At 43.2% G+C, this 12830-nt stretch overlaps 1 protein-coding gene across 2 annotated transcripts in view; it reads right to left on the bottom strand.

Moving 5' to 3' along the window:
- Positions 1-1014: 1014 nt before the first annotated feature.
- Exph5 (exophilin 5) overlaps positions 1015-12830 on the bottom strand; it is a 73648-nt gene continuing 61832 nt past the window's right edge. For both annotated transcript variants that reach the window (XM_005069536.4, XM_021226821.2), the window contains one exon: positions 1015-9815. In XM_005069536.4, the coding sequence (XP_005069593.1) occupies positions 4528-9815 (5288 nt within the window). In that variant the 3' untranslated portion in view covers positions 1015-4527. The remainder of the gene's footprint in view (positions 9816-12830) is intronic.

Here is a 12830-nt window from a genome sequence, read left to right as displayed (position 1 = left end):
CAATATTAAATATTCTTCTGGACAGCAAATATTTTGATTCATTTACTTAGCAGAAATTAAAAATGAATGTCAGGGCCAGAGAGATAGCTCAGTGGTTAAGATCACTTGTTCTTGCCCGAGACATGGATTTGATTCCCAGCATCCACATGGCGGCTCACAACCATCTGAAACTATAGTTCCAAGGGATCTACCTCCCTCTTCTGACCTTGGTGGGCACTAGACATGCATATGGTGCATAAACATATGTCTAGGCAAACACACACATAAAATGAATAAATCTAACAAAAAATTAAACCAGCTGGCTGGCTACTTTAGGTGTCTATGAAAGACAGAAGCAAGTCACCCTTTTTGTTTTGATTTTTTTGTTTTGTTTTGTTTTTCGAGATGGGGTTTCTCTGTATTGTTTTGGAGGCTATCCTGGAACTTGCTCTGTAGACCAGGCTGGTCTCTAACTCACAGAGCTCTGCCTGCCCCTGCCTCCCGAGTGCTGGGATTAAAGGCTTGCGCCACCAATGACCAGCTCAGTTTGATTTTTAAGTAATCTGTTTGTCATATCTTTCCCAAATAGCTGCCAGAAGATTAGGTGCATCTTCCCTGGCATCTTAGTATTTTTCTTGGAAAATTTCACATTTTAAAAAATTCATCGTTTGAGGGACTGGAGAGATGGCTCAGCAGTTAAGAGCACTGGCTGCTCTCCCAAAGGACCCAAGGTTGGTTCCCAGCATTCACATGGCAACTCACAGCCATCTGTAACTCCAGTTCTAGGGGATCTGATGCCCTCTTCTGGCCTCTGTGGGCACCAGGCATGTATGTGGGGTACAGACAAACAGGCAGGCAAAACACTCATACATATTAATTTTTTTTTTTAAATCTGAGGGTAGGTGACAAAACCAAGACTAACAGTAAATATGTGGTTGGATCTGTGGCTTAGTGGTGGAGTGCTTGCCTAGTGTGTAGGTTTCATCTCCAGAAGTGCACGTGCAAAACAGAACAAAACAACAAACAAGCATAATGTGTCTGTTCAGGTTGTTTATTTCAGCACAAGCATTATTTTAAGATTTCACTTTATAGCATATTCCATACTTTGGGAACAGATCTGAGGAAAAACATAAGAGGATTATCTGACAGTTTTGACAAAAGTGCTTATGGTGGCTTATTGTTTCAGAATAGAGTATCAGTCACAAAGAACCATCAAAGTAACATATTTACATATTTATACTGTACATTTAGATAGGATATTCTACAGCTCTTGTATAGACAGTAAACTCTAAGCAATAAGGCCTGTTTGAACATACCAGCATTCAATAGAGGAACTTGTTTTTACAGAGGTGTGAGTTTCCATTTGATTCTCATCTTTTCCATGACCTAAGTAGGCTTCTTTTAGCACCCTTGTGACTCATCTTTATTTCCTATACAAAATAGTTTACTCTTTTCAAGTTTATCCTTAACCAAACTCATGTGAGTAGCAATTAGAGTTTTATTAAGATCAATGTATTTATGATGTTTCAATAAACTATTCACTAGGTAGTTTCTGAAAAGCAAAACTATCTTATTAAAACCCATTTTAAACAAATTTAACATAATATTTATAACTGTGTTAGCCTAACATTTAAGCAAGCTGATAATTTCTTAGGCACTTATTAGTATCGATTCATTAGTATTTTACTTCATTTACAAGAAAGTTTAATAATGATTATATATTTTAGAAAAACAATATAAAATGACTATTACTTAAGTTACCACAGCTATGCCAAAATGAGCATTAAAACCCAACAGTTTATATATTACAACACAAAGAGATCTGCTGTGCTTCTTTAACGAAGCACTGAATAAAACTGTGAAACAGTAAAAGTGTTGTTCTGTATTGGGGGAATTACTGTTTCCCTGATCCCTCATCCTGACAAGCACATAACCTCACACACAGTGCAGAGAAGCAGTGGCCGTCAGATTCAATGTGGAAAGTAGATTACATGGAGGAGAGTAATTCCCAAAGCATTTGTCCATTCTTACCCTGGTGTCCCTCCCTCACTCAGAGCCTCACCTTGGTGCAAATCAAGCTGATGTCCTGTCACCTTCTGTAGCAAACATGTAGACTCAAAATATTTTTTGAAACAGCATCTCATGGTGATCATTAAAAAAAAACAACCAACATAGGTCTTAATGTTATAATATCTCAGAATACCTTAAAATTACACACAAAAAGTCATAATATATGAGAGTCTTATTTAAATAGGTAAATAGCAAAAGAGGAAAGGCATATGCACAGACATACAGCCTTAAATAAGAAACTGGATATTACTCCTCGTGCCATTCAGGTTTGAATCGGTTCAGAACAAGTGATTTGCAGTTCGTTTGCAGTTTGAGTGGACAGGTTTAAGGAAAGGCTTTCGTACCGGTGACCACACCTTCACTGGCTTTGGATTTTACGGGACTGTCATAATTAATACAGATCTTCCTTGACCTTGTGTCAGTGTGAGATCTCTATACACTTTGCTAACACTGGTCCTTAGCTTCAGTTTATCTGGATGAACAGTGGAAAACAAAAGCATGTCACGAAACAGCTATGAAACAAGACAAAATCCACTCTGTATTGAGATCCAGGATCCCATGCTGCCTGCAGGTCTAGGTCACCCTCAGCCTCATCTGTAGGCCTTTGCCTTGAGTTACAAGGAGAGAAAGCTCCAGATGTCTATGTGTCAACTAAAGAGGTAGGAAGCCAATTTAGCAATGGGCATCACAAGATATTGACAATAAATTAGGAGTTCTGAGTTAGATGTTCCTGAGGGTTTGTTTGATAGACGGTTCAGCAGAGAAGCCAAGCAGTCCCTAGGCATCACATCTGGCCTAGCATTTTAAGGACTCATTCAAGGTTCCCACTAAATGCTCCATCAGAAGTGTCCTAGCCCAAAGCTTAGGTAACCATGGGCTCTCACTCTATTATGGAGTTGTCCAACTAAATGTGGGGTTGAAAAAAATGGCAGCAGTAAAAGGTTTCTGAATGTGCACTGAACAAGAATTAATTCAAAATTAAACATAAGTGAATCCTGGCAGTGCTCACCCGGGGTGATGGTGGGACTTCACTGCAGCCTTAATCCAAACACACGGCATGCACACCTTGTACTGGGATGGAGAGAAGAGTGCAGGGAGAGAGGCAGAGGAAGGGAAGGGGGCGGGGAACCTGATGCTATTCTGTTACGAACTACACTGCTTTTACCACACGCGCAGATTTCTGCTCATACAGAGATGCAATTATAGACAGCAAAGACTTGTTACTACTTTATTCCCCAGCTCCTGGGTAACATTAGAACGTGCTTGGACTGTACTGTGTTAGATGAGCAGAGATATATATCTCGTTAGTATATGTTTGCGTTTATCTTAAACAAATGATAAATTTGCGTGTAAGCCAGAAAACTGTTTTAAAATAAATTTCAGTTGTCAGTGAATGCTTGATTTGTACACCTATCTTATGTATGTATATACCTGATGGCATGGAGAAATTCCCAATGCTATAAATTAAGTGAGAAAAAGTTTAATAAGACCCAGTCCGGGCTATAAATAAGGAAATGAGAAATAGACGGGTTTGGAGAGATGAAAAAAAAAATCAGCCGTGGAATGAGTGACGACAAAGCTGGTCCAAAAAAGCACCATGGGCTCAACTCCACCTGCTAGCTATGTGTCTATGGCCAAGCCACAGTACCTGCATCATTCGGGTTTCACCAGTGTTAAGCCTGATGAAAACTTAACCCTCGAATATTCAGCCAATCACCACAGTTTCAGAGAAATTCCTGAAGGTACTAATGGGACTAACCCTTCATTTTAACCTCAACATGCACTCTAAACGCATGTTGAGACTCCACTACTGAAGTGCAAGGATGTTCTCATAATAATCTCTTTATCTTGTGGCTAGAGAGAGAGAGCTCGGGGGCTAAGAGCACTTGCAGCTCTTGCCGAGGGACCAGGTTTGGTTCCCAGCACCCGCACGACCCCTAACAGTCATCTGTTACTCCCATTCCAGGGGCTCCAATGTCCTCAAGTGCCTCTACGGGCACTCATGAACACAGCGCACATGCAATGACAGTATTTTATCCAACTGTTGTTTTCCCTACATTGTATTTAATGTCTTGAATTCAGGCTGTGAACAGAGAGAGGCAATATAGTTTTGCAACTGTGCTGGGGAATTAGCATATTTTAACAGGTGCCCGAACTATTAAGTGTTAAGAGATGTCAAAAAGCGATGAGGAAAATAGAGCCAACATTGGAAAGTGACTTAGAGATAGGCTTGGGAGAAAAGATAGGAAGGCCACATCCCAACGCATCAGGAGAAAATATCGGGAAAAACAAACAAAACCCCTCAAAACCAGCAATCTTAGAATCCAGAAGAAAAAAATACATATATATGGAAAAGAATGGGTGTAGACACTGCCCAATCCAGATCTTCTTTCACCTGTCTGTAAATTTAGATTCATTTCGACAATAAGTTTTTGGTTAAAAAGCAAACTGTAGAGTATTATACAGCTTCTTGCAGTCTCATAGTTCTGACTCTTTATCATTTTCATCCAGGTAGTACTCGTCATCGGTGGTTGTATCTGTGTCCCGGTCTGAGTCCACTGGGTCCTCCTCATAGATATTAAGTGGTTCACTTGGAACTAAGCCATCTTCTGGCGACCGACCACCAGAATTCAACAGCTCTGACTTCGACAGCTTGGAAGCATTGAGTACATCATCCTTGAGGAAGCCAGGGTTCTTGAGAAAACTTGGCTTCCATAATCTTCCTTGTGTGAGTGACCGCTTGACATTCTCCAAGAAAGCCAACTGCTGCTCTTTCCCAAAAATCCCGTAGTCAATAGGCCTGGAAATGGATGAAGTGGACTTGGGACCCGACCTAGTCCTGTTATACAACGCCCAACTTTCACTTTCATCAGCGGCAGGAAGCTCAGAAAAAGATTTGAATCTTCGACTGTAAGCGCTGTTGTGGGAGGAGTCATCATCAAGGGACAGCTGACTGAGAGCAGTGTTGATGGACGTGTTCTCAGAAAAATGGCGCCCCCTGGCTTTGGGAGGATGGCTTGCGCACAGCCGGTCTCCCTGCACATTGAAGTTTTTTAAACTCTTTGATCTATAGAGGTGAGGCTCAGGTTCTGACTCTGGAGATGGGGCACTCAGGTGGCGCAGCTGACAATGGGACAGGTTTGTTGTAGATTTCTGCGCAGATTCCAGGGGAAAAGGGAGACTCAATCTCGGCTGGTGGCTAGCGCTTTTTTCTGTGGGGCTGGTCAGTGTGAGCCGGGCTCCTGATTCTCCCGGGATCTGGGCTCTAGAATCCCTACTCTTTGAGGGTGGTTCTAAGACACTGTTCGGCTCATTCTGATGTGGTTGTGAAATGTTAGCAGACCTCTGATTAAAGGACTGGCAAGGAGGCTCCGGGTTGGATATTGCAGTTGCTTGGAGAGGGGTCTCAGACTTGTCCACGTTCACCAGGCTGCTTTCATCTGTGGGCTCTGTGGATTTTACCACAGGTTCAGGGGACAGTGCGCTGTCCTCTGATCTGCAAAGAGATAACCCCCTAAAGTCAGACTGGCTTTCACTTTGGGAGAATACAGTGGCTACGTGTCTTCTGGGACTTACATCCTTAGCCGGGATTTTTCTGCTTGCTTTAGACATGGCTGTCAGTCTGTGTTTAACTGAGTATCTGTTTTCTTTTGTTTCTGGGTACGCCGCGTTAGTTTTATTTTCATTATTTCCTCCAGGAAGTAGAGTTTGATCCCATGCCAACTTTTGTGCTTCATCTTTAACCTTCCTGGTCTCCACTGTATTTGTCTCCTGACTTCCTGCCCGTCTGGGTTCTGGCTGCAGATCCGCTGCCCCTGACTGAGCCTCTTCAGCAAGCTGCAGCTTATGCAATGCTGGGGCTAGAGCAAAGGCTTGCCTTTCTGAGTCACAGAGCATCTTATCTGTCAGGGTTTGGCCGTCTGACCCAGTTGTCACACTGGCTTCCCTAGGCTGTGACCCACTAGAACTGTTGTCTGTAACTACAGCCATGTGATCTCTCCAAGGATACCTTTCGTGTCCTGGTGATACAGTAGCTGTGACATCTACACACGCTCCAGAATTTCTTCTGGCTTGAAATTTTTCAGCATTACCTTCTGAGTGGGCTGGGAGGCTAGGGGGCCCACCATCTCCTCCTTTAGAAGGCTGCTGATGACTTTTAGTGTTTTCTTCTCCAGAACTTTTCTCCTGAGGCAGTAACGGACTCTGTAGGATTTGTCTTGGAAACATCCCCCCTCTCTTTTTCCTGTCTAGTGAATCATCTACTGCTGTTTTAGCTAAGCTACCTGGGGAAATCTCTTTGATCTTGGGTTCTCCTTTTTGAAGAGAACCATCTGGCCTCACAGAAGCCATTTCCTCCAAGGTAGATGCAGAAGCCTCCCTATTTGGCAACTGGGAGACAGTCTTTCCTGTGCTGTGAGAAAGACAGGATGGAGCAGAGCCAACCTGCGTCTTCAGGTCTGGCGGTGGAGGTATTCCTGACTGCACTCCTGCGGGACCATTTAGCTCATCACTTTCCAAAGCATTGGGGAATGCTTCAGTCTCTCCCTGAAAAGCGTCTCGAAGTGAGTCTGTACCTTGTGTATACTGCTGAAGGAGGCTGCAGAATTTTTTGCTGGGTTTTCTTGGTAGAGTATAATATATTGAAACCACCTCAAGACATTTCATATTCTCTTCATCACCGGAAACAGAGAACATGCTGGTTGTCTTAAACTTATGTAACGCTTTCCCACTCTCTTTTCCTGATGCGTCCGCTTGCAGAGGCTTGGGGGTTTTGTTTGGAAGGGTGAATGAACTCATTCCAGGAGCAGGTGCCTCATCATCCTTCCTGGTGTTTTCTTGAACAAGTTCCTTTTGGTTGTGTCCTTCAGAGAAAGTACTCTCTCTAAATGATGAGTCACCTTCCAGAGAACTGAAGATTCTTCTCCAAGGCCTGGGCATTACAGCTGAAGCATCCACATCCAGGACTGGTGACTTTTCTCTTTCACCACTTTCAGCCAAGGTACCTGGCTCCCCTGAAGGACACGAAACCGCCCTCTTGATAAGGAAAGGGAGTGGCCCTTTCCTAACAGAAGCCGATCTAATGGCTTTCATATCTGTCATCTTCTTGGTGGCTTCGGGCACCCCCATGACCGAATTTGAAGCATCACTCATTGACTTGGGAGAACTGGGTTTGTCAGATGTGCTCTTCCTAGTTGGAACATGCACTTTATTTTTTATTTGGAATGGAAGTGGCCCATTCCTAATTGAAGCAGGCAGTATCTTACTTTCCTGCTGTCTGCTGTGTAAGAGAAAGCTGGCTGGTTTTCTTGGCAAGGTGCAATAGACTGTGCTGAGCTCAGGGGCTTTGATACTACTTTGGTCCTCAGTGAGGCTACTGCCTTCGCTTGTGGGTGCTGCTCTATTCTCTGTCTTGGTTAGCTTCTCAATACAGGACACATGGCGTCTTACTCTTCCTTTCCCCCTCCCATTTCTGAAGGGAAAGTAAGGATGGCAGTGGACAGCATCATGCAGATGTGCAGGACTGTCATGACTCTCTTGGTTTTCTATAGAATTCACAGCCAACTGATTATTTTGGTTCTTTGTAGCCTTGTCTTTTTCTTCTCTTTCTTCTTGGGATGGACCTTGGTCTGAAAGCCTCCTGGAGAACATTGTAGCAGAAGGTGTCAAAAGAACATCAGGGAAGGAATTACTCAATGGTGAGGAGTCTTGGAGTACATCTAAAGAATCTTGTGGGACACTGTGCTTGGAGGCCAGCTTGCTGCCATTGGTAGAATGAATGGAGAGACACTGTTGTTGCTCAAGATCCAAACTAGCAGGCTCCTCTAGGGACTCTGCTTTTTGGGTATCAGTGGATTCAAAGCACCAGTGGTTGTTTTTAATGATGCTTGAACTGTCTTCATTACTTCCTGTTTTCTGGTGACAACCTTGATCTGGACTGGGAGGAGATGGCAGCATCCCATGTTCTTGGATGAGCGTCAGGGAAGCTGCTGAGTCAAGTTTCCTGCTCCCAGGAAAGCCTTTGTCTTTGCTCAGTTCATTGGCTTTATCTCTTTGTGTTGTTTGCATTTGGGATGTACCTTTCCTGGAAAAGACTCTGGGTGACCTTCTGGAACTTACCATGGCAGAATCATTAGAGTCAAACCTTGAGTTTTGGGTTGAGTCTTGGGAGTGGGCATTTTGTAAATCAGGTAAATCATTATAGATCTCTGTCTGTGAAATAGGTTGGGGCAACCCACTTGCCTTGTTTTTCTGGCCCATCTTGTTTAGCTGTTCATCCTCTGAAAGAGATTCATTCACATCTTTCTCACTGTTCATTTCCATGACTAGGATGTTGTGCTGGGTATCAGTAAGAGTCAGCAATCCAGTTGAATGGCTACCAGTCACAGTAACTTTTGAGCAGTTTCTTATTGAAAGAGAGTCTGGCTTATCAGGGATTATTTTATCAGGAGCAACTGTGGAATTCTGGAAGCTGGGACTCTGAGAATCTATCCTGGCATCAGGAATCAGGGGGAAGGAGGCTCTGAAGGAGGGTACTAGAGTCGGAGCCTTGCCAAGCAAACAAGGCTTCTCATCTACAGCCATGTCTACAAGATGGTGGCCCTGCTGATAGTCCATCCCTGAAGACTGGATGTGGCAGCTAGAGCCAGTCATGGACAAACCATCTGGTGTGACAAAAGGGGGTAGAAATTGGTTCTCATTGACATGTGATGTGTCCATGCTCTCCAGTGGGGATGTTTGCAGATCAGATCGCCAGCAATGTGGATCCTCTTGACCTCTGAAAACGTATGTTCCATAGCCAGGAGAATGTGGCCTCCAGTGTCGACAAGGGACACCATGGCTATAAACAGATGGTGCCCTGTTTGTTTCAACAGAAATCATTTCAAAGTCCCTGTCAGAAGGGAATGGCTTCCTGTTCTGGTGTAAGCCTGACCAGAAAGAATGTTCTTCCTGTTGACTCCAAAAGGAATTCTGTCCAAATCTCTGTTCTCCACTCTGTCTGAAGGTACCGCTAAAGAAAGACCCTGCAAATGGGTTGTTCTGATGGTAGAATGGCATATTCTCTGAGTTCTCCAGTGTGTCAGGACTCATGGCACTATCCATGGGGGCATTTAGAGGGACGCCTTGGTAAGCACTCTGTGAATGGTACCACTCATACCTCCTACTCTCCTGAAAACACTTAGGAGCCACATACTGATCAGCAGGGTCAATGTCCATTGGTGATGGTGCCCACGGGGACTCTTCCCAATTCTGCCTATGTCTAGAAGAATCTGACCTATTCCATATGATGGATGATAGAGGAGTTCTTTTTGGGCTTTGCTGGTGCCTTACTGGTGTAAAACTATTCTTGTTTACAGTATCAGCTGGAAAATGTAAACTCCTTGCAGTAAAATGCCCCGTGGCTGGTGAGGCTGATCGTTGCCGGCTGTCGAAACACAATGATGTACTACCGAACGTATTCTTTTGCATAAAGTCCTCTTTTAAGATTCTGGGCTCCTTGGTCCTATACATATCATAAATTGTCTTTGTCCTAGGAGAAAAGGTTTTGAAACCTTCTCTAGGAGTTCCTGGTCTCAGGATGTCATAGATTGACATGTTGGAAGTTTCACTGTGGTAGTTCTGGTGCCTTCCTGTGGTGTGACCATGCCTGTTCCTACTTGAGGGAGAATGTTTGAACTGTGTTCTTGATCCGTAGTTGAATGGCTCTCTGGTATTCACTGAGCCTACAGATTGTTCCTGAGCCAGCTTGCTATCCAAATCATCTAAAACTAAAGGAAAATGCAAATTAATTTTATATATGATTTTATAGTTTATAACAATTAAAGTCATTGAAGCAGCCCTTCCGAGAATCGTATTTTGTTATTATAAATACAACATTAATCTTGTTTTTTTCCTTTTGGTTTCTCACAACAGGGTTTCTCTGTATAGCCCTGGATGTCCTGGAACTCACTCTATAGATCAGACTGGCCTTGAACTCAGATCTGCCTGCCTCTGCTTCTTGAGTGATGGGATTAAAGGTGTGTACTGCCACCACCACCTGGCTAACATAACGTTAATCTTGATTATGTTTTAATGATAATCTGACTTTTATAAAGAGTGCAATGCATTTTCTTTCTTTTTCTTTTCATATACCTCAAGAATATAAAGTTATATTTTGGGGCTGAGGGGATAACTCAGTCAGAAAAAATGCTTGCTGTACAAGTCTGAGGACCTGGATTCAGTCCCCAGGACCCATGTAAAGAAGACAGAATAGTGGCATGGATTTGTAATCCCAGTAGTAGGGAGGTGGAGGCAGAGACAGGTAGAGCCTTGAAGCTTGCTTGCCAGCCAGCCTAGCCTAATCAGCAAACTCCAGGTCCCAAGAAGACCTTATCTCAAACAAGATAGGGATTGGAGTGGTGGCTCAGTCAGTACAGTGGTTGCTACACAAGCGTGAAGGTTGAGTTTAGACCCTGGGTGCCCATGTAAAAGCCAGGCATGGTGACCTGCACCTGTAATCCCATTACTAGGGAGGCAGAGATGGGGGTTCCTGAAACTCACTAGACAACCAGTCTAGCCAAATCGGTGAGCTCCACGTTCAGTGAGAGACCTTGTCACAAAAAATAAGGTGGAAACTATGGTAGATCGCCCAGCAGTCACACAAGCCTAATGACCTCAGACCCTAGAACCTATATTTAAAAAGCTGGGTATGATGGCATACACCAATAGGTGTGGCCAGCAGTCCTACAGCAAGATGGGAAGTGGAGAGGAAAACAGGCCAAAAACCTTGTAGACCACCTACCGTGGAATATGCTGTGCAATGGCAGGTACAGCAAGAGAGACTGATGGGGGATGCTCTTCTATAAGCTTTGAGTATATGTTTCTCTTATTGGTCGATGAATAAAGCTGTTCCAGCCAGTGGACAGGCAGGATTTAGCCAGGCAAGAGATTAAAACAGGGAAATGTAGGAGGCAGAGTGAAGGGATACCATGTAGCTACCAGGAAGGATGGATGCCCAGGCATTCTCCAGTAAGCCAAGATCATGTAGAGATACATAGATTAATATGTTATTAATGGGTTGATAATTAAGAGATAGCTAGCCAATAAGAAGCCTGAGATATTGATCAAACAGTTTGTAATTAATATAAGCCTCTATGTGTTTATTTGGGACTAAACAGCTGCAGGACCTGGTGGACAGAAACTTCTTTCAACAAGAGACCCTACTTTAAAAAGGTGGAAGAAGAGAAATGACTCCTGAAAGTTGCCCTTTGACCTCTTCATGTACACAGTAGCACACTTGCTTCTGTACTCATGCATACACATACACACTATATACATAAGGTAATTGTATGAAAGGTAGAGCCGGACAGGTCGCTCAGTGGGTAAAGGGCTTGCCCAGTAAGCATGGAGACCTGAGTTTGTATCCCTAGTTGGCATGTCAAAAGTCGGGTGCAGCTGGCCTGCAATCCATCACTTGGGAGGCAGAGACAGGGCTGACCTGGTTGGCTAGACCAGCTGCAATCAGTGAATTCCATGTTCCATGAAATACACTACCTTAATAAACAAAGTGGAGAATGACCAAGGGAGATATCCAATGCCAAACTGGGCCTCTCCATACATGTGCACACAAATGTGCCAGCTCTCATGCTGCACTCACACACCACTCATACATTCACATGCTAATTAAAAAAGGTAGAAAGCAGCATAGGAAGTCAGTGCTGATAGTGTGTGTCCACCTACACATACATGAACACATACACACAAAACAAGGTGGACAGTGCCTAAGGAACCACACACAAAGTTGACCTCTGGCCTCCATGTGCAAATGTGCACACACACACACTTGCATACACACAAACCTTCATACACATGCCTGTCTGTGCACACATACGCACTAAGTTATATTTGTCCTAACGAATTTTAACCAGCTTCTCTCTGTGTATTTACCGTTTGTGCTACATGAGTTAGTAAACAGCAGAGAATAATGTAGGTTGCAATATGGGCTTGCCATTGCCTTATTAGGCAAGCTGGAGATTGTTAGTCATGTTTCTCTCTTTCTTTTACATCAGTAGGTTGCTGTAATAGTTCAGTCTTTAGTCATATCATGAGACGATAATAAAAATAAGCCTGTAAACAGTATTTGATTTCTTAGCTGTACTGTTAAAAAACAGCATTACAGGCAAAAATTCATTACTATATAATGTACAAATACTTGGATAAATTTGGACAATGTGTGGAATTTAAAGTCCTACACAATATTACTAAATGATACGTTAATTGCAGATTGCTTTTCCCGGAAACTGTTGTAACATAGCATTTCCCATGTGTCAGACACATAACATGGATTAATAAATACTTATAGAACCTTACAGGGTTTAAAAAACTATTTTTACTATTTTTTAAGTGAGAATGCTGAGGCAGAAAGAAATCATGTAAATGTCCAAGTCACTTAGTGCAACGATCTGGACCCAGACTCTGTCTCCTGAGTCTTAATTCACAAAGGATTGAGCCATGCCAAGGAGCTTTTCAAGGAAGCAAAGCTGCTGATGTCAAACAATGCTGACTTTTATCTCAGGACAAGGTCCCAGAAAGAGTGGTGTCCAAACCAGGTCCCAGTGATCTCTTTATAATGAAGGACAGAGGCCAAGTCCAGACCCAGGGTCCACGACTGAAGTACCTTAGTCTGCAACTTTAGACAAGCTAGCATGCATCATCCCGGTTACTGCTGGCATCGCTTGGCATTATATTTAATCATAATTAATTAAACTGTTAGAATTCATTAAACTGTTAGAATTTTAATATAA

The sequence above is a fragment of the Mesocricetus auratus genome, unplaced genomic scaffold, assembly GCF_017639785.1.
Source record: "Mesocricetus auratus isolate SY011 unplaced genomic scaffold, BCM_Maur_2.0 Super-Scaffold_100022, whole genome shotgun sequence".
Taxonomy (NCBI): domain Eukaryota; kingdom Metazoa; phylum Chordata; class Mammalia; order Rodentia; family Cricetidae; genus Mesocricetus; species Mesocricetus auratus.
Note: the sequence above shows the minus strand (reverse complement) of the source record. Positions and strands in the feature narration are given on the sequence as shown.